Below are 24,554 nucleotides of genomic sequence, written 5' to 3' on the forward strand. Positions count from 1 at the left end.
ATCGGTACTATTTTTGCAGTTACCGCACTTTATACAAAAATTGGAATTTTTGCAGCCGTTGCAGTCTATACAGCTTTGCTTTGTTTGGTTTGTTTGACTTGTTGCTTCTGTTTTGACTTGTGTTTTACCCGTTTCCGGTGAGGCATCTTGCTTTTTTGGTTTGGCGAGTTTAATTTTTTTTTATTATATTTCAATTTTTAGGAGAACGAATTGTAGCAGGTGACTCCTCCCTCTCAGGTTTGGAACAGAGGAGGTTTTTTTTTTTTCAATCTTAGGGGTCGAGTAGGTACCAAGGGGAAAAATTGGACTAGAATCGGCAAATTTTTACTACTGGAGCAATGTCTGCTTGAATTGTAAGAACTTGAATAATATGAAGCTGTTCCTGTCCATAGAAAGGAACAATAATTTCAGGTTTAATGAATATGTTTAGTGTATCAAGAGTTACGGAAAGTTGAAAGGATGTTTCTGAATAAGATTACTGTCAAAAGGAGTCTCTACTAATTTATATTAATTTTCATTAATCCTGTTACTCAAAAGCGCCCACAACAACTAAAGCTCTTACGACTACTCAAAGTATAGTATACCTCAGAGTAAGCCAAACTACAGTACCCTGGAATAATTTGACATTCTGGAAGAGATACGTAGCAACATCGTTTTGATGAGGACGTTAATTGAGGAATCAGGCACTCGGCATCCCTTCTGAAAGGATTTATTTCCTACCGGTATTTAACCCGACCTCCACTGATGTTTGGATATGTATAAACCGATTCAGTTTAGTAACAGCCGTTGAATACGGGTGATTCACAAGAGCGCGACTCCAAGTGTTTTTAACGCGTTGACCAATCACAATACGCGAAATCTATCGACCCTTTCTAAACGACCATTCGGTCGACAGATTTCGCATATTGTGATTAGCCAACGCGTTGCCAACTAGTGGAAAGCGCTATTGTGAATCACCCGAATCGCAAGAGGGTCATGCACCCTCCCCCTTCCAATCGTGTGTATAAAGACCTCAAAACAGCCTGTCTACTCATAAAGACCACAAAAGGGTACAATTGGCCCATGTAATTCCCATTCATTTGCTCCATTCCCAGAAAAAAAATCGCCCGCCCCCCAAATGCCCCTGATCCACCATTGAAATCATAGTACTGTTTTCGAACTAAGGTCTGATGAATGCAGAACGAAATTACTGACAATCCTGTATGGGACAGTGTCAATTCTCATCATGTGCACTAAATAAACTTCTTCCTGGGAAACATTCAAGTCAGTTGGACAACTTACGGTGAACAACTCACTTGTTAAAAATATGGGAAATAAAATGGGCACTCGTGATATGAAAGGGCACTTTCTTACAAAAGTATTAAAGGAGCAATTCCCTTACTCCCTCCTGCGAGCTACGCTGATACTAAAGCGACTGCCAGCTAAGTATATTATTCGATGAACAGGTTCCGTAGGACACTTTTCCTATAACGCCAATCGTATCACAGTTCTAAATTCTTTTTTTCAGAAGAGGTCACGACCACACCTGAAGCAACAACTGAAACATCAACAACTTCGCCAATAACCACCGGACCACCTACCACAACACCTAGGCTAACCACCATTCCAACTACAAAGTCAACCGAAGCAACAACTTCCTGTAATTATCTGTTTGTTATTTTATGTTGAGGAAACCAAACCAATGTATATTTTCACATATCTTCAATTATGCCAAAACATCTTTTTTGTGATATAAAAAATCCAGGAATTCACTGCAAAGCGTCACAAAGAAAATTCAACTGAAAACCACCAATATCAACTTAAGTTATTCTACCTTCAGAACCTTAGCATTTAGGGAGTGAGAGCACATCCACGCATTAACGTGAGACCAGAATTCTTTGTTGCGCTCTTTAACATATTGCCTGTGCACATAGTTCATGCGTTTTAGTTTATGAATTACTGACGATTTTATTTGTTACCCGAGTGAAACAATTTCCCCTGCTGATTCAAGCTTCCACTTCTGATCATGTCATGGTAAACATTTCTGTCTTTGACAGACACTTGCGACGTTTGTGTTTGTCGACAAGACTGTTTCGGTACATTCTATGACCCGGTCTGCCCCGTCAGTGTTCCTGCCTACTGCATGGATTGTACATGTCCGCCGGGCACTGAGAAGAGCCAGAGTGGGGTGTACTGCGAACATCGTGATACATGTCAACCAACTACAGGTAGATAAGCTTTGAGAAATTGTTTTAAATACTAATACCCCAAATATAGCCGACCACTCATGAAGGCCATAAATGGTTACAACATGCCTATGTAAATTTCATTCTTTTACTACATCCCTCTCCCAAGAGTACGCCCCAGCTAAAAATGTCCTTGGTCCACCCTTGAAACGACCGCACTCTTTTTCGAATTATGTTGTTTTTACAGCAGAGTGAAATTACTGACAACCCTGTATGGGACGGTGTCATTTCTGAACATTTGTGCACCAAATAAACTTCTTCATAGGAAACATCCTACTCGGTCAAATTGTGGACAAAAGGGGCACATATTTTGAGATAATGGGAGATATAATGGACATGCACCTTGTTAGAGAAATCCCCTTACAGTCAACCTCCTGCAAACCAAACCACTATAATAAAGCGTCTGTGGGCATAGTAACTTATTCGACAGGTTAGATAGGACAAATTTTGTATAACGCCATACGTATCGTATTTCCAAATTGTTTTCTTAGAAGCCACGACCACAGCTGAACCAACAACTGAAACGTCAACAACTGCGCCAACAACCACTAGAACACCCACCACAACACCTAGACTAACCACCATTCCAACTTCAACAACAAAGTCAACCGAAGCAACAACTCCCGGTAATTATCTGTTTGTTATTTTATGTTGAGGAAACCAAACCAGATGTTTTCTAGGAATTTCACTATTACAACCAAAAGTCTTATTTTGCGATGAAAAAAAAATTAAATGTCGACTTAAGTTATTCTGCTTGAGAACTTTACTGTTTAGCGAGCGAGAGCACTTCCACATATTGACGTGAGACCAGAATTCTTTATTACATTTTTTAAACATTCCTTGATCAGACTGTGTCGACATGTCGCATTTAGAGTGAACGGGAATTTATGTTCAACTCATTTTCCAATTTGAAAAGACTCCAACCTGAAGAGCTACTTACATCCTCGTTTTATCTACGGAACATCCTCATGAATCCTTTGTGTTCACCGCATATGAAAATGGTTTCCATCGGCCACATATTACCATATGTGGTCTTTTTTCCCATGATTGTCATGGCTGTACAAACCTTGAAATAATAACAGTGTAATAATCTGATTCCTTCACAGCACTAACAACCGGAGTCTCAACAACAGGTACGTTATGCTTTAGTTTGTGACAATCATTTTATCTACAGGGGAGCGTTAGTCCGAAGAACAAACGGCGGGTAATAGCGCGGAAGATGCAACTGGGATGGAAATAATGAAGAATATTACTGCTGAGAGTTTTTTAACGTTGGGGTAATAGAGCAGTGTTCGAGTTCTCCTAATTAATTTAATAAGAGTGTCAATTTCCCTGCAGCACCGGTGTTTTGGATTTCTTGAGCACTGCTCTTCAAACGTTGATAAATGTTGTTTTTGAACAGGTGCATGTCAGCCTGCAGTGGTAGTACCGCGGGGCGCATGGCCGGTCGGGGGCTGTGGGAGCGGCTCAACATGCATGCTGTATGCTGTGGCTGCAAGTGTGCCTTGACTGACAAGCTTATTACTCCAACATAATTTCCTGACATTTTGCAAGTGCTACTGTTCTTCTGAACTTCCAGTTGAATTAAACATGTAGGTCGCGAACCATCTCAAACCAGAATTGCCCAGACGTAATGTACGTATATCGTCCGCTTTCCACAGCGCCACCAATTTAAGAGATGGTGCCTTGCGTCGCAGCCCCTCGATTATGTACCTCTTACACCCAAACAATCAGTTGAATTTCTGCAAACAATTAACAAAGAAAAACTTTTTTCGAGAAAGAAAGGGTATTAAATGGCATGTGGTGGAAATAAAAAGGTTCCAACTAGTCCAAACTAAGCACGGAATTGTATTCTAAAGAATCGATAGGCCTACCTATGTGAGTTTGAATACGGCCGGTTTTAGCCAATATCCACTACAGCCCCCCTCCAAGAATTTTCTGTTAGATTGTTGTAACTATCATGTCTTTTATTGGGACTTAAATCCGCTTCATCTGTATGGCTATAGCCATCATCAATCGTGCAAAATGTACGTCCCAAACCCAGGAACTGTCCTTACACTTCTTTTCCTGAAGACAACGAAAAAATGCCAACTTCCCGTTTATACGTATTTGAAAACAAATATTATTCGAGTTCTGTTCAGGTTTGGTGTTTAGCGCAACTACTACGGTATTGCCGTGATATTGCCACACTGATTTGAATGAAGTTCGGCACGGCAATGCCACGGCGTCCAGTCTTGGATTACATAGACTTGCACTTGACCCCCGTGCAGACAGAGAGAATTTCAACAAGACAAGATGTATTTGCTGAGGCGAAAGTGGTACGTGGCAAACGTTCCAGATGATTGGCAACCGTGGAGTATTATGTTGAGCTTGGAGTCCCTTCAGATATCTTCGAAAAGAAGATACACCTTGACCCTTTTGGCACTTCTTGTACGGCGTTAATTATTGCTTGATTCTGAAAGTGGTAAAAACATTTGAATGTGCTCTAGATCACGAAGGAATGGCCGATGATGAATGATTCAGCTGTTCTTGACTTACTGTCTCAGTGTTGTGGGGTTGGATCTGGGCCTACACCAACTTAAGTATGAAGGTTTCAAGGGTAAAGTGCAAGGCTGGAGGAAGAAAAAGACAACCAAACAGGAGCAGAAAAAGCAAGCAGTGGTGGCACTGGCGAGACACTTAGTAAAAGAGGTTCACCCAGGAGTGGTATCCCGGTATCAGGGCAGTGACTTCTCTCAAGAGGCAGTGCGACTGTTGGAGGTACAACAAGTGGAGCAACCAACATACTTCAACCAGTCAAGGGAGTGACAAAGCTACAGCTGTCTCCAGTGATATCAGCAGTGAAATCTGTAGTGGTTCGTTCAAGGAGGGTTGTCAGGATAGACGGCTGATGGAGAAGAGAGGACACTGCAACGTGGATGGGTGGGCTATCTGGGAGCACAAGCCCGAAGATCGTCGATATTCACTCCACTGAGTACCCCTCCTCCCATGAACAACATGCAGATGCCAGGGGCAATAGTAAAGCATCAACTCAGGCTACGAGGAGCTGCAGGGGTAAGAAAGCATTCCACAAGAGGTGTGGATGTTGGACCTTCTGCATTACCAGGAATCTTTACCGTCAGTTGGGGCTTTCAAACACAGCCACCAAGGTGCCACCTAGTGTGCCACTTGTTTTCAGCACCCTAACGACAGGAATGCAGACATCCCCGGGCAATGCGGTAGCATCTTGGCAGTCTGCAGTGGGAGCAATGATCAACATAGCTTCAACTCAAGTAGACATTATGAGGTAGCCCTACGCACAGAAAACAACGAGAATTGTAGGTGAGCCAAGTGGATATCAAGTGCCAGGCACGTGAAGTCCACTGTTTGGATAGGCTTGAATCAACAACAACTCTCAAAGGTTACTTCGCCGATGAAGAGAAAGGGACTACCGAAAGGGTCGGCACCTAGCGACGATCGAAAGCAGGAATCCAGAGGAGCCTTCGGCAGACCGAGAAGGGAAGACTGGTGTAGGGGAAGATCCCTGGAGCAGCAGGAACAGTTTTGTTCCGGACAGATATTCTGGAGACATTCCTTGGAGCGAATCATTTTGTGTCAAACCTGAATGTGCAGGCCAATCTGGTGCTTGGAAATTCGTGGGGAAAACTCAATACGGGGCTTTTCAAGGATGCCATAACGCATGCAAAAGTGGAAGCTGGAATATTTAGGGCTCCCCGAAGTTCATAGATGAAGCAATACCGGCGGCTCTGTATAAACAGAATCGGTCGTAACTCAGAGAGACAGAGGCAGTGGGCCCAATGTGGTACATGGTATCTGTCGTAAGAAAGAAATGCATCCGGGAGACGCAAACTTCGTATGAACAGTTAACTGCACCACAAGTGAAAATGACCGACCTTGAAAACCGATGTGGTGTTGGACCACAGCTTCGCGCAGCGTAAAGACTGTGGAAAACAAGAAATGGGTCAGCGTAAAAGGGACTGGGAAGTCTGGGAAAATGTAGCCTTTGATCAAGGCGCTCCCGCGGCGAAGTGGATAGTCAAGACAACACGACGAACATCATGCAAGCAATGCATGCAGTAGCCGAGCTGTGTGTGTCGTGGGTAGTGGGCGCCGCCGCAAGCGCCTTTGGAGCTTTGTTTCCAGTGGTTTATCTGAATTATTCAATATGCTAATGTTATGAATTATTCACATTTCTCTGAACCAATCGTGTTTGGGGGGCTGAGTAGTCCGAATGTATATGTCTGGGCCACTTATGTCTTTGCACAACTGTGCGGCCGGGTATTTGAAACTCTTGCCATATCCAGTTGGAAGATTGAAAAATACGTCTTGACCCTCCAGAACAGCCTTCACGGCCAACATTTGCTGTGGTTTCAATTTGTCGATCAGAATCCCAAGCTTCGGTGCTGTATACTTGAAGCTGTTCTGCAAAAGATTGTCGTCTAGAGTTTACACCACTGCCGAAAAGGACGCCGTATTGAATACGCCCGCCCATTGTAAAGAAGAATACTTTATTACATGCGCCACAGAGGCGATCGTTTTGATTGTTGGAGACTTATGTCTACGCATATATCGTATCTTCTACCGAAACGGTAGCAAATGTAGAGAAAAACGTTAGCTACGTGGGGCAGAACTTCCTGGGCGTTCGGGGCGTGCAGTTTGTCGTGCAGTCTTTCTCCTCCAGCTCCTCGCTCTTGAGCGACTATCCATTTCGCCGCGGGCACCTTGATCAAAGGCTAGGGAAAATGAGACCTGCCACAGCTACGGCGGTTTAGAACATTTTTGAAGGAATTAACTGACAAGAAGAAACCCCGGACGATTTTAGGAAAACACCAATGGATCAACCCAGGGGTTGTTGGTTTGGTAGAAACAGACAGGCCCCGACAGGCCCAAAGGGAGAAAAGGACCAAGTCAAGTGAAGTAAAATTAGGAATGCCAGAATTCCTGCGAATAAAAAGAATCCAGTACAAACTATGGAGCAGATCCACCGAACCAATCATTTCCATCGATGAATTGGAACAATAGATGAGACCAGAAGACCTGACCTGGGACCTGACCTGAAACCTATGGTAGACTATTATTCGCTAGGCCAATGACACTCCTGTGACTGTGAGAGGAATTTCAGTGGTGAACCTGTCGACAGAGGAACACTGCGTGAAGGTTGAGGTCGTTGTTTAGTCCTGAACCACTTATCAGGGTATTTCAAAGGTATACTTTCTGCTTGCGACGAGTACTACGTTGGATCTGGATCAACCTCAGCTGAGAATAGTCAACCGAACCATTTCATGCAGTGGCAACGCCTCCTTCTCATTTCCCTGCCGCGTAGTGACAAAGGATACGGTTCAGATTCCCCCAAGCCACGAGACAATTAATACAGAGTTGGTGAGGCAAAAGGGAAAACTGATTGGATAGGAAACCGTAGAGCAAAAGTGACACGACGTGACCAACGGAAAGGGGTGCAGGTGGTGGCGGCGAGCGCATTGCTGAGGGCAGCAGCCAACCTTTAGCTAGTGGGGATATTCAATCAGGAAAAAATCTAGTCACAATTTATAAAGGGATCGGACCAATACACAGTAGATAACCTTGTGATAAAAGATGTCGAATAGATCAAGACGCGGGGGGGGGCTGCAGCATCATGGCAGCTTTGGAATGGCAATCTAAGGTAGAGAATGAGCAGTCACTTGCTCATGTTTTCAATGCTACTGGGCTCAACCCGGTCATTTTTTTATAAATCTTTCGATTCAATATTTCTTCTGTATTTCCAGACAGTAGTTCTCTGCTTTATTTTTTAAATGGGAAATGCATAAACTTGAAAGTTGAAACTAACATCAACCCTTATCCCAAGTCGTCGTTTCGTATACATAAAACAATCTGACGAAAGGCAAGTGGACACCCTCTTGTCTTTTCACTACATTATTTGAAACGACACAAGTCCTGTATATCACGGAGAACATAAACAGTCCGCCTTGAGCGCTTGATAGGAGGTGGATACACTGTAGATTCTACCGCGATTGTACAAGATTGGCCCAATCAAGAAGTATAAGATTTATTGCAGTCTTCACTGCACTGACTTGTTTAATTTTCGAGCTGCTTTGAGAAAAACCTTTCCCTCCCCTGCGTCACTTTCAGGAGACCTAATTGAAATAATAAGGCATGTTTTCACCTTAAGAATTTGATAACAAAGAGATGCTGCAAGGAGCCACCTTTTTTATCTAAATCTCGTCCGGGGGAAAGTTGAGGATAAACTGAAGGTATTGCAGAGGAATGTTCCTGGAATGAAGTTATCAGTATTTGTATACACATTCTCCCCCTACCCCAACCCCCCTTGCGGTTTTGGGCAAGCAGGCCACTCAAGGGAACCTGGTAACAGAAGAGCCACAGGCAAAGGACTGCACTCCTTTACTCCTCATTTGGAAAAAAAATACACGTCGTCCCTTTCATAAAACACAAAGTTTCTTTGGATTGTTTTCTGTTGCTGGAAAGCTACGGTCTTATTTCAGGCGAATACAACTTTATTTGTATTTTATCTGGCAATGTTACTGCACAAAAGGACATTAACAAGAACAGATCACAAGAACAGATCCTGTACTACCCTGTATCTCAAACAATCTTGCTGTATTTTTTTTTTCATCAGCCAAAAAATCATTGCATATTGTACGGGAAGTTAAGCATAATGCTGCTTTGTATTTTGTTAATATCTTCTGATTTAAAATACTGAAAATCTGTTATCGCAATCATGATCAGACAATTCTGGCAAGGGAACCTTTCAAAAATATGAAGGTGAATACTTCTAGTTTTGAATTCAAAACTTAATGGATATGGAGGTATTACAACGGGCAGAGGTAACACAACGTGTACATTTAATGAGCAAGTGAAGCAAAATGTACATATTTATACAAAGATTTTATTTTTTTTCCCAAAGAACCATCTGATTCAGTCTTACACACGTGACACGTGACCACAGAGAAAATGTGTTGAATAATCCGAGGTCAGTCTCTGGAAACTGCAAACCACTTAAAAAACTGACCATTGCAAAATTCCTCCAGATCTCCCCCTCAATAAATGCACAGCTACTTGCGGGGAAAGGATTCACTCTCCCCACAAGGTTACTGCAATTGATCCTGGACAAGATTTTGAGATACTGAAGGGTGGCATAAACCCAATTTCGAGTGCTTGATTGTTTTTGCCGGTGTATGCTGAATTTAACCTTTTCCTTTTGGTCACTCGATTTCTTTTACAAATTTGGACATTCTTTTTGAGAATTATTTAATTATTGTATGTCAGCTACACTGTTCAAAAACGGTAGTTGATATGGTATGTGACCAATCGTAACTGGTCGATTTGTGGTAGTGGGCGGGGGGCCCTGTCATGTTACACCCAATCATACTCATTTGATTTGACCACGTGGCAGCAACGTATCAAGCTTTTCGTGGGGGGGGGACAATTCAAAAAGTTCCTTGGCATACCACTCTACAAAAACAGGGTGGACGGGAGTAATGGACAACCATTGAGGAAACCTCTTTTCTGAGCACAGTAGGGAAGATCATGGGCGCATCTTCCTCAAAAGCACTACGTCCCACCTGTTGGAGGATGCGATATGGATACTATTGTGCAGACACCAAACGATCTGTGGGAGGGTTCGTTAGATGCAAATCCAAAGAACAGTACCTAGGCCTCTACCTTTTCTGAAAATGATTTGGAAACGGCCACAGACACCGCCAGATACAACGATCTGCAAGCTATCATTGCGCAAAACACTGCCATCGTTTTGTAGATTTGAATAATTGGATACATATTTTCTTAAATTTGTCCATAGCTCTTACTCCAACTGGGCCCCACGAAACTAGGCCCGGTACTTTAATGTCGAATTAAATAACTTTAGGCCTATACTGAAAATTGATTTGTTTTATTGTTCTTATTTTTTTTACCAAAGTACCAACTACAACCGAGAGAGTGTGCAACGAAAACCTAGACCGTTACGAACCGGTGTCTTTGAGCAGAGCTACAGAGAATGGCATCTCTATCGGTCCAAACGATTTCTGGAAGCCAAGCAACCCTCCCAATGAGACTAACCCTTATTCAGGGTCCCACCTGTCGGTTACTTTTACTCCAAAAACTGAAGTAACGTCTGTCACCATCTACATGGGCAACGACAACCTCGAAGTCGTGAAGGTTGCGTTTAAAGTCAAGCCCGGTGACCGGGAGGAGCTGCTACCCTTACGGAGATCGAATGGCTATGACGTATTTGACGGAGTACCTGGACAGAGGATTGTACTTCCACCCGGCACACCATACGTTGTGGAAATAGAAGTCTACATACTGAACCCCCTTCAAAATGACAGCTTCAAGGTTGTGTTCAACGGCTGTGAGCATGTTGGTAAGTTTCAATGTTTTGAAGTCAGGTATTGGAGTTGAAACAGAATGAAATAAAGAATGATTCTACGTTGTTAAAATGTCAATTAATGGTATGCAGTTGCCATGCAGTACACAGTATGGCCCTCTAAAATTAACAAATTCTCGGCCAATCTCTGTTTTCAGGGCTATTCAATGTTCCATTTATCGAGGTACATGAAAAAGGAATCATGGGATTTTTTTGTTTTCTGAAAACGAGGATTACTCATTTTGAATGACATATCGAGTAGGCCTAACTCATCTTTGGTGCACCTTTAACGGGAACACATCTCATGTATGAATCCATCCTGTGAACTGGAAAAGCTATATCAAGAAAAGGTTGGCAGATTTAATGACGGGTTGGAGGAGTAGCACTAATTAGACACACTTTGGACTTTTCGTTATTATTGACGCATTAACAACCTATTTGAATGCCCAAACGATTCAGATCTTTGTCTTGTCGATACGTTGCAAGTTGGAAACAGTTTTTTTACTTTTTCCAGCTCTTACTCCAACTGGGCCCCCAACAACTACGCCCGGTACACAACGTTATAATGAAAAATCGAATCCACGGGGTTGTACATGAAGTGGCAATTGCTGACGTTTTGGTTAGTTGAATGTCTGAAGTTGTTATGCCTGCCGGCGTTATTAAACTATCGGTTACTTTGTATCATCTTTCTTTCTGCCAAAGTAGGCCTACCAACTATCACTGTCCCAACTACAACCGAGAGAGTGTGCAACGAAAACCTAGACCGTTACGAACCGGTGTCTTTGAGCAGAGCTACTGAGAATGGCATCTCTATCGGTCCAAACGATTTCTGGAAGCCAAGCAACTCTCCCAGCGAGACTAACCCTTATTCAGGGTCCCACCTGTCGGTTACTTTTACTCCAAGAACTGAAGTTACGTCTGTCACAATCTACAAGGACAACGACAACCTCGAAGTCGTGAAGGTTGCGTTTAAGGTCACGCCCAGTGACACGGATGAGCTGGTACCCTTACGGAGCTCGAATGGCTACGGCGTATTTGACGGAGTACCTGGACAGGGGATTGTTCTTCCACCCGACACACCATACGTTGTGGAAATAGAAGTCTACATACTGAATCCCCTCAAAAATGACAGCTTCAAAGTTGTGTTTAACGGCTGTGAGCATGTTGGTAAGTAAACAAGTCAACCTGCTGTTGGTTGTAGAAAACAGTGTCGTGACCATTGAAGACCTTTGACAAGACCAGACACAAGACTGTGCACAAGACCATTCACAAGACCAGTCACAAGTAACAGGGTGAACAACGACAATGGAATGCTTTTGTTGGGGTTCATTTGAATAGCTTTTGGCTTGAATTCAGGCAGGAGGTCTTGTGTTGTCCCATATGATGCAAGATATGGGACGGAGAGAACGCCCCCCCCGCCTTTGTGTTGGTCATTGTTTGATCGGAATCTCAGGAATTCTTTACAGACTTCTAGTCTAGAGTGTGTATCGGGATTGGACGTGTTGGGGGGGTACCCATCGGCCCCATATCGTGCACGGTATCTGAAATAAGGAGCAGTAGTAGGAATTGGCCGATTCTAGTCCCTTTTTTTCTCCCTTGGGTACCCACCCGACCCCTAAAATTGAAAAAAAAAATCATCTGTTCCAAACCTGAAACGGAGGAGCCACTTGCTACGCTTGCTACATCTCGTTCTCCTAAAACTTAAAATATATTATCAAAACGTTTTTAAAACTCGCCAAACCAAAAAACAACCATGTCAAACCAAACTTATATTATAACCGACAATCAAGAACGGCAATAAACGCTGACAATCTAGACCTAAACGTTGTATACTGTCCTTTTGATCCAGACAGACTCGTGATAGCAGAAGCCATCTTGAAAAGAGCGACAAACATACGCAGTGTTATTCACCCATTTTTATTACCACGATAATAAAGAAAAGCGTCAGTTGATTATCATGCCAAAAAGATCAGTTACAAAGTAGATCTGCTGTACAAATTTAACGTCAAGAAAAAAGAAGCAATAAACCTAGTCAGATATCAAACCTGTTCTTAACTTCAAGAGCCCATGGTGGAAATACTCGACGATATAAACTTGGCAGCTTACAATTACATCGGCACGCACGCAAACAAAAAGTCTGTCATTCCACAAAATACAATTAACGCTTACAAAGCCAGTCGCGATTTTGACAATCTAGAAAAGAAAGAATTTGTAGTCAAAGGACCACACCCAGACCAAAAAAAAAAAAACAACAACGCATGTATGTTAAGTTGTAAACCATGACCTCGTTGTTTAACCAACATAAAAATCTAATATTGCAAGACCAACTCCGCAAAAATAATGATAAACGTTGTCACGCTGCCTCGTTGATCTATATCCAAGACGTATATTACGGTACACATGGATCTTTGTCTTGTGACGACAGCGTTATAAAGTCGACAAAGCGTTGTTAAAAATGGCCTACGGTACAAGATTTGTTTCAGACAAAACGGCGTTGCAAGTGTTAGGAGGATCTGACAACGATAACAACGACTCAGACTCAGATTAAACTAAAAACAAACTTTAAATAAATACATTATATTGAAATCATAGCTTTATAGATCTCAATGTGAATGCTTTAAGTTTAGTCTATTATTGAACCATCGTTTCATTGCGAAAAGGTGGTTATTGTTATAAAAAGATTAACTTACTATAAAACAATGTTTCTCCCACCGCATTTAGAAGAGTGTATACTTTGATCATTGAAAAACCTCCGGCAACAGCATATGTGAAAATAAAAGAAGACACTTGTAAGCACACAAATAAAAGAAGAGAAAACTTATTTATTAACTGTCTCGATTGCTATAAAAGATTACAGCCTTATACAGACTTTGAAGCCTAAGTCTAAAGCAAACAAATTCCTAAAAAAACTGAAAATACAATTTACAAAAGACTAAGTAGGACTCAAAAACTATAAGTTAAACCAAGTTTTACAAGGTAAGACCTCTAGGGGACAAATACCCAGGTCGCTTGTTGCAGTGTGCTTTCATATCGTTGTTACAAACGAAACGCCTAACGAAGTCAGAAGAAAATTTTCAGAAAAACACTGGAGCGATGCCGTCCATAAAGTTAGTCTATTATATAACAAAGGATGTCAAATCAGAAAGAAACGTACGCTTTTTATTAGTTTGAAAACCCGCACAATTAAATTGAAGCACATCACTGATAACTCAAAAGGCGACAAAGCCGTTTTCAAAAACATACTCTTTGAAGCTGGTTACAACTTAGACCCAGATAGACTTGTGTTGAGTCATTGTATTCAGTTTAACACCTACGTTAACTTTTATAACGGGCAGTCTTTAGACATCTTACAAGCAGTGTGGACCAATCAACAATTCCGCAGTGAATTTGAATCAGCTGAAAAGTTAAAAAGCTGATACATAAATGAGTTGACCTTTTTCGTACTAGGAGAACTCTTGCAAAATCAAAACACTAGAATGATCATTGAACTGAGCATTTTGACATTTGAAATATGAAACATATACATTAAAAGGACATGACAACGAACCTTTATCCTACTCTAAAGAGTGGCGACCCTTACAAAAGCGAACCGGTAGAAACCAAAGTCTACAGACTCCAAAAGATTGAAGACATCAAAGCTCAGGTTTTACAAGAACGTAACCATGAGAGGCCTCTTTCAAAAAGCTAAAGAGGGGGATATGCGCGATACAATTTGTGGAACACAAGGTCGAACTACTGAAAGCAGTGACAGCAGCAGTGGGCATCTCCGCAATCATGGGAGTTATAAGCGTTCCTACTGGCCTCGCGTTGGAAGGAAGCAGTATAGGTGCGTTTACTTTTTATGCCCTACTTAATTATGCATCTAAACGTTTAACGGCAAAAACTAGAAAACACGACCAAATCAGAGTAATGGCAGACGCCAAGTTAAACACTATCGAAGAATATGTATCTCTTGCAATCAAATATGTTGACGTATCTCACGAAAATTGTGTACTAATTATGTCAGAACTCAAACAGTTGAATGAACGTTAAGTGTTAAGAGTTAAGCTCCAGTGGCCTCTCCAAAAGAGGCCACTTCCTCTTCGCAGGGTTTTAATCACCGTTTGTAGTTTGTAAGAACCTATTTCTTGCAAACCAGAAAAAGCTCTTGCTTTGATGTATTTTTTGGTGAGAGCTGAAGAAGTGGACTAAATCTTTTTTGAAGATATGAGGTCGTATTTCCCAGTTTCTAAGGTTTCCTTGGAATCGTTTGATCTGTCGAACGTCTACTTCTTCAAACGTTTCTGGTTGTGCATAAGCTTTGATCGCTTTGATCAAGTCTTTTTTTTTGAGCTTGCGACCTTGTTTACCATCAGCGATCGGTCGTGATTGGTTATGTTGTACCACTTGGAGCAATTGTTGATTAGTTTTGTGATCCAGATATTTAAATTGTTTTAGGTTCTCTGTGATCGCTAGTATTAAGTCTTTGCGTGTGTAGCGCCTGAGTCTCTGCGACTCTGGTAGAGGAACGTTGTAGATTCGATGTTTTAAACTAAAACTGATGTTTCTTTCCATTGGTGATACTTGGGGACGGCAGGTCTCTAAACCAGTCTGGCATTTTGATTCGGTGACATTTCGCTTGTTTGGTAAGCGCTTGATAATATTTGTAAAAACATGTTTAAAATTCTCTTCAATTTTATTATTTTATTATTAAACCTGTTGAATTAAATTAAACCAGAACAGTTAAAACAGTTAAAACAATTAAAGCAGTTACTACAATCAAAACATTCCTTACAGTGTATACAGTTGACACAGTTTTGACAAAATTTTACATTCGTTGCATTCGAGACAATCTTTACAGTCAATACATAATACTAAGCGTTTGCCACATGTACAGTATTTACCAAAAAGTTACTGCCAGAATCGGTACTATTTTTGCAGTTACCGCACTTTATACAAAAATTGGAATTTTTGCAGCCGTTGCAGTCTATACAGCTTTGCTTTGTTTGGTTTGTTTGACTTGTTGCTTCTGTTTTGACTTGTGTTTTACCCGTTTCCGGTGAGGCATCTTGCTTTTTTTGGTTTGGCGAGTTTAATTTTTTTTTATTATATTTCAATTTTTAGGAGAACGAATTGTAGCAGGTGACTCCTCCCTCTCAGGTTTGGAACAGAGGAGGGTTTTTTTTTTTTTTTTTTCAATTTTAGGGGTCGAGTAGGTACCCAAGGGGAAAAATTGGACTTTCTTACTACTGGAGCAATGTCTGCTTGAATTGTAAGATCTTGATTAATATGAAACTGTTCCTGTCCATAGAAAGGAACAATAATTTCAGATTTAATGAATATGCTAAGTGTATCAAGAGTTACGGAAAGTTGAAAGGATGTTTTTGAATAAGATTACTGTCAAAAGGAGTCTCTACTAATTTATATTAATTTTCATTAATCCTGTTACTCAAAAGCGCCCACAACAACTAAAGCTCTTACGACTACTCAAAGTATAGTATACCTCAGAGTAAGCCAAACTACAGTACCCTGGAATAATTTGACATTCTGGAAGAGATACGTAGCAACATCGTTTTGATGAGGACGTTAATTGAGGAATCAGGCACTCGGCATCCCTTCTGAAAGGATTTATTTCCTACCGGTATTTAACCCGACCTCCACTGATGTTTGGATATGTATAAACCGATTCAGTTTAGTAACAGCCGTTGAATACGGGTGATTCACAAGAGCGCGACTCCAAGTGTTTTTAACGCGTTGACCAATCACAATACGCGAAATCTGTCGACCCTTTCTAAACGACCATTCGGTCGACAGATTTCGCACATTGTGATTAGCCAACGCGTTGCCAACTAGTGGAAAGCGCTATTGTGAATCACCCGAATCGCAAGAGGGTCATGCACCCTCCCCCTTCCAATCGTGTGTATAAAGACCTCAAAACAGCCTGTCTACTCATAAAGACCACAAAAGGGTACAATTGGCCCATGTAATTCCCATTCATTTGCTCCATTCCCAGAAAAAAAATCGCCCGCCCCCCAAATGCCCCTGATCCACCATTGAAATCATAGTACTGTTTTCGAACTAAGGTCTGATAAATGCAGAACGAAATTACTGACAATCCTGTATGGGACAGTGTCAATTCTCATCATGTGCACTAAATAAACTTCTTCCTGGGAAACATTCAAGTCAGTTGGACAACTTACGGTGAACAAGTCACTTGTTAAAAATATGGGAGATAAAATGGGCACTCGTGATATGAAAGGGCACTTTCTTTCAAAAGTATTAAAGGAGCAATTCCCTTACTCCCTCCTGCGAGCTACGCTGATACTAAAGCGACTGCCAGCTAAGTATATTATTCGATGAACAGGTTCCGTAGGACACTTTTCCTATAACGCCAATCGTATCACAGTTCTAAATTCTTTTTTTCAGAAGAGGTCACGACCACACCTGAAGCAACAACTGAAACATCAACAACTTCGCCAATAACCACCGGACCACCTACCACAACACCTAGGCTAACCACCATTCCAACTACAAAGTCAACCGAAGCAACAACTTCCTGTAATTATCTGTTTGTTATTTTATGTTGAGGAAGCCAAACCAATGTATATTTTCACATATCTTCAATTATGCCAAAACATCTTTTTTGTGATATAAAAAATCCAGGAATTCACTGCAGAGCGTCACAAAGAAAATTCAACTGAAAACCACCAATATCAACTTAAGTTATTCTACTTTCAGAACCTTAGCATTTAGGGAGTGAGAGCACATCCACGCATTAACGTGAGACCAGAATTCGTTGTTGCACTCTTTAACATATTGCCTGTGCACATAGTTCATGCGTTTCAGTTTATGAATTACTGACGATTTTATTTGTTACCCGAGTGAAACAATTTCCCCTGCTGATTCAAGCTTCCACTTCTGATCATGTCATGGTAAACATTTCTGTCTTTGACAGACACTTGCGACGTTTGTGTTTGTCGACAAGACTGTTTCGGTACATTCTATGACCCGGTCTGCCCCGTCAGTGTTCCTGCCTACTGCATGGATTGTACATGTCCGCCGGGCACTGAGAAGAGCCAGAGTGGGGTGTACTGCGAACATCGTGATACATGTCAACCAACTACAGGTAGATAAGCTTTGAGAAATTGTTTTAAATACTAATACCCCAAATATAGCCGACCACTCATGAAGGCCATAAATGGTTACAACATGCCTATGTAAATTTCATTCTTTTACTCCATCTCTCCCCCAAGAGTACGCCCCAGCTAAAAATGTCCTTGGTCCACCCTTGAAACGACCGCACTCTTTTTCGAATTATGTTGTTTTTACAGCAGAATGAAATTACTGACTTTTCTGTACGGGAAGATGTCATTTCTGAACATTTGTGCACCAAATAAACCTCTTCCTAGGAAACATCCTAGTCAGATGGTCAAATTGTGGACAAAAATGGCACATATTTCGAGATAATGGGAGATATAATGGAAAAAAGCACCTTGTTACAAAAAATTAAGGAGAAATTCCCATGCAGTCAACCTCCTGCGAGCTAAGCTGCATACTAAAGCGACTCTAGGAACAGTAACTTATTCGATAAACACGTTAGTTAGGACAGATTTCGTATAGCACCATACAAATCCTATTTCCAAATTGTTTTCTTAGAGGCCACGACTACAGCTGAACCAACAACTGAAACATCAACACCTTCGCCAATAACCTCCGGACCACCTACCACAACACCTAGGCTAACCACCATTCCAACTACAAAGTCAACCGAAGCAACAACTTCCTGTAATTATCTGTTTGTTATTTTATGTTGAGGAAACCAAACCAGATGTTTTCTAGGAATTTCACTATTACAACCAAAAGTCTTATTTTGCGATGAAAAAAAAAATTAAATGTCGACTTAAGTTATTCTGTTTGAGAACTTTACTGTTTAGCGAGCGAGAGCACTTCCACATATTGACGTGAGACCAGAATTCTTTGTTACATTTTTTAAACATTCCTTGATCAGACTGTGTCGACATGTCGCATTTAGAGTGAACGGGAATTTATGTTCAACTCATTTTCCAATTTGAAAAGACTCCAACCTGAAGAGCTACTTACATCCTTTGTGTTCACCGCATATGAAAATGGTTTCCATCGGCCACATATTACCATATGTGGTCTTTTTTCCCATGATTGTCATGGCTGTACAAACCTTGAAATAATAACAATGTAATAATCTGATTCCTTCACAGTACTAACAACCGGAGTCTCAACAACAGGTACGTTATGCTTTAGTTTGTGACAATCATTTTATCTACAGGGGAGCGTTAGTCCGAAGAACAAACGGCGGGTAATAGCGCGGAAGATGCAACTGGGATGGAAATAATGAAGAATATTACTGCTGAGAGTTTTTTAACGTTGGGGTAATAGAGCAGTGTTCGAGTTCTCCTAATTAATTTAATAAGAGTGTCAATTTCCCTGCAGCACCGGTGTTTTGGATTTCTCGAGCACTGTTCTTCAAACGTTGATAAATGTTGTTTTTGAACAGGTGCATGTCAGCCTGCAGTGGTAGTACCGCGGGGCGCATGGCCGGTCGGGGGCCGTGGGAGCGGCTCAACGTGCATGCTGTATGCTGTGGCTGCAAGTGTACCTTGACTGACAAGCTTATTACTCCAACATAATTTCCTGACATTTTGCAAGTGCTACTGTTCTTCTGAACTTCCAGTTGAATTAAACATGTAGGTCGCGAACCATCTCAAACCAGAATTGCCCAGACGTCCTGTACGTATATCGTCCGCTTTCCACAGCGCCACCAATTTAAGAGATGGTGCCTTGCGTCGCAGCCCCTCGATTACGTACTTCTTACAGCCAAACAATCAGTTGAATTTCTGCAAACAATTAACAAAGAAAAACTTTTTTCGAGCAAGAAAGTGTATTAAATGGCATGTGGTGGAAATAAAAAGGTTCCAACTAGTCCAAACTAAGCACGGAATTGTATTCTAAAGAATCGATAGGACTACCTATGTGAGTTTGAATACGGCCGGTTTTAACCAATATCCACTACGGCCCCCCTCCAAGAATTTTCTGTTAGATTGTTGTATCATGTCTTTTATTGGGACTTCAATCCGCTTCATCTGTATGGCTATAGCCATCTTCAATCGTGCAAAATGTACGTCCCAAACCCAGGAACTGTCCTTACACTTCTTTTCCTGAAGGCAACGAAAAAATACCACCCCCCCCTTTATACGTATTTGAAAACAAATATTATTTGAGTTCTGTTCAGGTTTGGTTTTTAGCGCAGCTACTGTGGTATCGCCGTGATATTGCAACACTCATTTGAATGAAGTTCGGCAAGGCAGTGGCATAGCGTCCAGTCTTGGCCTAAGTAGACGTGCACTTGACCCCCGTGCAGACAGAATTTCAACAAGACAAGATGTATTTGCTGAGGCGAATGTGGTACGTGGCAAACTTTCCAGATGATTGGCAACCGTGGAGTATTATGTTGAGCTTGGAGTCCCTTCAGATATCTTCGAAAAAGAAGATACACCTTGACCCTTTTGGCACTTCTTGTACGGCGTTAATTATTGCTTGATTCTGAAAGTGGTAAAAACATTTGAATGTGCTCTAGATCACGAAGGAATGGCCGATGATGAATGATTCAGCTGTTCTTGACTTACTGTCTCAGTGTTGTGGGGTTGGATCTGGGCCTACACCAACTTAAGTATGAAGGTTTCAAGGGTAAAGTGCAAGGCTGAAGGAAGAAAAAGACACTGAACCAAACAGGAGCAGAAAAAGCAAGCAGTGCTGGCACTGGCGAGACACTTAGTAAAAGAGGTCCACCCAGGAGTGGTAACCCAGTATCAGGGCAGTGACTTCTCTCAAGAGGCAGTGCGACTGTTGGAGGTACAACAAGTGGAGCAACCAACATACTTCAACCAGTCAAGGGAGTGACAAAGCTACAGCTGCCTCCAGTGATATCAGCAGTGAAATCTGTAGTGGTTCAAGGAGGGTTGTCAGGATAGACGGCTGATGGAGAAGAGAGGACACTGCATCGTGGATGGGTGGGCTATCTGGGAGCACAAGCCCGAAGATCGTCGATATTCACTCCACTGAGTACCCCACTCCACTGAGTACCCCTCCTCCCATGAACAGCATACAGATACCAGGGGGCAATAGTAAAGCAACAACTCAGGCTACGAGGAGCCGCAGGAGTAAGAAAGCATTTCACAAGAGGTGTGGATGTTGGACGTTCTGCATTACCAGGAATCTTTACCGTCAGTTGGGGCTTTCAAACACAGCCACCAAGGTGCCACCTAGTGTGCCACTTGTTTCCAGCACCCTAACGACAGGAATGCAGACATCCCCGGGCAATGCGGTAGCATCTTGGCAGTCTGCAGTGGGAGCAATGATCAACATAGCTTCAACTCAAGTAGACATTATGAGGTAGCCCTACGCACAGAAAACAACGAGAATTGTAGGTGAGCCAAGTGGATATCAAGTGCCAGGCACGTGAAGTCCACTGTTTGGATAGGCTCGAATCAACAACAACTCTCAAAGGTTACTTCGCCGATGAAGAGAAAGGGACTGCCAAAAGGGTCGGCACCTTGCGACGATCGAAAGCAGGAATCCAGAGGAGCCTTCGGCAGACCGATAAGGGAAGACTGGTGTAGGGGATGAGAAGATCCCTGGAGCAGCAAGAACAGTTTTGTTCCGGACAGATATTCTGGAGATACTCTTTGGAGTGAATCATTTTGTGTCAAACCTGAATGTGCAGGCCAATCGGGTGCTTGGAAATTCGTGGGGAAAACTCAATACGGGGCTTTTCAAGGATGCCATAACGCATGCAAAAGTGGAAGCTGGAATATTTAGGGCTCTCCGAAGTTCATAGATGAAGCAATACCGGCGGCTCTGTATAAACAGAATCGGTCGTAACTCAGAGAGACAGAGGCAGTGGGCCCAATGTGGTACATGGTATCTGTCGTAAGAGAGAAATGCATCCGGGAGACGCAAACTTGGTATGAACAGATAACTGCACCACAAGTGAAAATGACCGACCTTGAATAGCGATTTGGTGTTGGACCACAGCTTCGCGCAGCGTAAAGACTGTGGAAAACAAGAAATGGGTCAGCGTAAAAGGGACTGGGAAGTCTGGGAAAATGTAGCCTTTGATCAAGGCGCTCCCGCGGCGAAATGGATAGTCAAGGCAACACGACGAACATCATGCAAGCAATGCATGCAGTAGCCGAGCTGTGTGTGTCGTGGGTAGTGCGCGCCGCCGCAAGCGCCTTTGGAGCTTTGTTTCCAGTGGTTTATCTGAATTATTCAATATGCTAATGTTATGAATTATTCACATTTCTCTGAACCAATCGTGTTTGGGGGGCTAAGTAGTCCGAATGCATATGTCTGGGCCACTTATGTCTTTGCACAACTGTGCGGCCGGGTATTTGAAACTCTTGCCATATCCAGTTGGAAGATTGAAAAATACGTCTTGACCCTCCAGAACAGCCTTCACGGCCAACATTTGCTGTGGTTTCAATTTGTCGATCAGAATCCCAAGCTTCGGTGCTGTATACTTGAGGCTGTTCTGGAAAAGATTGTCGTCTAGAGTTTACACCACTGCCGAAAAGGACGCCGTATTGAATACGCCCGCCATTGTAAAGAAGAATACTTTATTACATGCGCCACAGAGGCGATCGTTTTGATTGTTGGAGACTTATGTCTACGCATATATCGTATCTTCTACCGAAACGGTAGCAAATGTAGAGAAAAACGTAAGCTACGTGGGGCAGAACTTCCAAGGCGTTCGGGGCGTGCAGTTTGTCGTGCAGTCTTTCTCCTCCAGCTCCTCGCTCTTGAGCGACTATCCATTTCGCCGCGGGCACCTTGATCAAAGGCTAGGGAAAATGAGACCTGCCACAGCTACGGCGGTTTAGAACATTTTTGAAGGAATTAACTGACAAGAAGAAACCCCGGACGATTTTAGGAAAACACCAATGGATCAACCCAGGGGTTGTTGGTTTGGTAGAAACAGACAGGCCCCGACAGGCCCAAAGGGAGAAAAGGACCAAGTCAAGTGAAGTAAAATTAGGAATGCCAGAATTCCTGCGAATAAAAAGAATCCAGTACAAACTATGTAGCAGATCCACCGAACCAATCATTTCCATCGATGAATTGGAACAATAGATGAGACCAGAAGACCTGACCTGGGACCTTACCTGAAACCTATGGCAGACTATTATTCGCTAGGCCAATGACACTCCTGTGACTGTGAGAGGAATTTCAGTGGTGAACCTGTCGACAGAGGAACACTGCATGAAGGTTGAGGTTGTTGTTTAGTCCTGAACCACTTATCAGGGTATTTCAAAGGTATACTTTCTGCTTGCGACGAGTACTACGTTGGATCTGGATCAACCTCAGCTGAGAATAGTCAACTGAACCATTTCATGCAGTGGCAACGCCTCCTTCTCATTTCCCTGCCGCGTAGTGACAAAGGATACGGTTCAGATTCCCCCAAGCCACGAGACAATTAATACAGAGTTGGTGAGGCAAAAGGGAAAACTGATTGGATAGGAAACCGTAGAGCCAAGTGACACGACGTGACCAACGGAAAGGGGTGCAGGTGGTGGCGGCGAGCGCATTGCTGAGGGCAGCAGCCAACCTTTAGCTAGTGGGGATATTCAATCAGGAAAAAATCTAGTCACAATTTATAAAGGGATCGGACCAATACACAGTAGATAACCTTGTGATAAAAGATGCCAAATAGATCAAGACGCGGGGGGGGGGCTGCAGCATCATGGCAGGTTTGGAATGGCAATCTAAGGTAGAGAATGAGCAGTCACTTGCTCATGTTTTCAAGGCTACTGGGCTCAACCCGGTCATTTTTTTATAAATCTTTCGATTCAATATTTCTTCTGTATTTCCAGACAGTAGTTCTCTGCTTTATTTTTTAAATGGGAAATGCATAAACTTGAAAGTTGAAACTAACATCAACCCTTATCCCAAGTCGTCGTTTCGTATACATAAAACAATCTGACGAAAGGCAAGTGGACACCCTCTTGTCTTTTCACTACATTATTTGAAACGACACCAGTCCTGTATATCACGGAGAACATAAACAGTCCGCCTTGAGCGCTTGATAGGAGGTGGATACACTGTAGATTCTACCGCGATTGTACAAGATTGGCCCAATTAAGAAGTATAAGATTTATTGCAGTCTTCACTGCACTGACTTGTTTAATTTTCGAGCTGCTTTGAGAAAAACCTTTCCCTCCCCTGCGTCACTTTCACGAGACCTAATTGAAATAATAAGGCATGTTTTCACCTTAAGAATTTGATAACAAAGAGATGCTGCAAGGAGCCACCTTTTTTATCTAAATCTCGTCTGGGAGAAAGTTGAGGATAAACTGAAGGTATTGCAGAGGAATGTTCCTGGAATGAAGTTATCAGTATTTGTATACACATTCTCCCCCTACCCCAACCCCCCTTGCGGTTTTGGGCAAGCAGGCCACTCGAGGTCACCTGGTAACAGAAGAGCCACAGGCAAAGGACTGCACCCCTTTATTCCTCATTTGGAAAAAAAATATACGTCGTCCCTTTCATAAAACACAAAGTTTCTTTGGATTGTTTTCTGTTGCTGGAAAGCTACGGTCTTATTTCAGGCGAATACAACTATATTTGTATTTTATCTGGCAATGTTACTGCACAAAAGGACATTAACAAGAACAGATCACAAGAACAGATCCTGTACTACCCTGTATCTCAAACAATCTTGCTGTATGTTTTTTTCATTAGCCAAAAAATCATTGCATATTGTACGGTAAGTTAAGCATAATGCTGCTTTGTATTTTGTTAATATCTTCTGATGTAAAATACTGAAAATCTGTTGTCGCAATCATGATCAGACAATTCTGGCAAGGGAACCTTTCAAAAATATGAAGGTGAATACTTCTAGTTTTGAATTCAAAACTTAATGGATATGGAGGTATTACAAC

At 42.2% G+C, this 24,554-nt stretch overlaps 1 protein-coding gene across 4 annotated transcripts in view; it reads left to right on the top strand.

Moving 5' to 3' along the window:
• The window catches only part of LOC110990692 (uncharacterized), a 110,956-nt gene that overhangs the window by 51,428 nt on the left and 34,974 nt on the right, over window positions 1-24,554 (top strand). Inside the window, exons 31-38 of one of the 4 annotated variants that reach the window (XM_087148005.1) lie at window positions 1,508-1,639; window positions 3,332-3,358; window positions 10,156-10,599; window positions 11,305-11,769; window positions 17,008-17,139; window positions 17,537-17,707; window positions 18,238-18,366; window positions 18,816-18,842. In XM_087148005.1, the coding sequence (XP_087004131.1) occupies window positions 1,508-1,639; window positions 3,332-3,358; window positions 10,156-10,599; window positions 11,305-11,769; window positions 17,008-17,139; window positions 17,537-17,707; window positions 18,238-18,366; window positions 18,816-18,842 (1,527 nt within the window). The remainder of the gene's footprint in view (window positions 1-1,507; window positions 1,640-3,331; window positions 3,359-10,155; window positions 10,600-11,304; window positions 11,770-17,007; window positions 17,140-17,536; window positions 17,708-18,237; window positions 18,367-18,815; window positions 18,843-24,554) is intronic. The other 3 variants (XM_087148006.1, XM_087148007.1, XM_087148008.1) reach the window with 3 other exon arrangements.

Source organism: Acanthaster planci, linkage group LG17 (assembly GCF_054643075.1).
Source record: "Acanthaster planci isolate LZ-2023a linkage group LG17, COTS_SCS, whole genome shotgun sequence".
Lineage (NCBI taxonomy): Eukaryota > Metazoa > Echinodermata > Asteroidea > Valvatida > Acanthasteridae > Acanthaster > Acanthaster planci.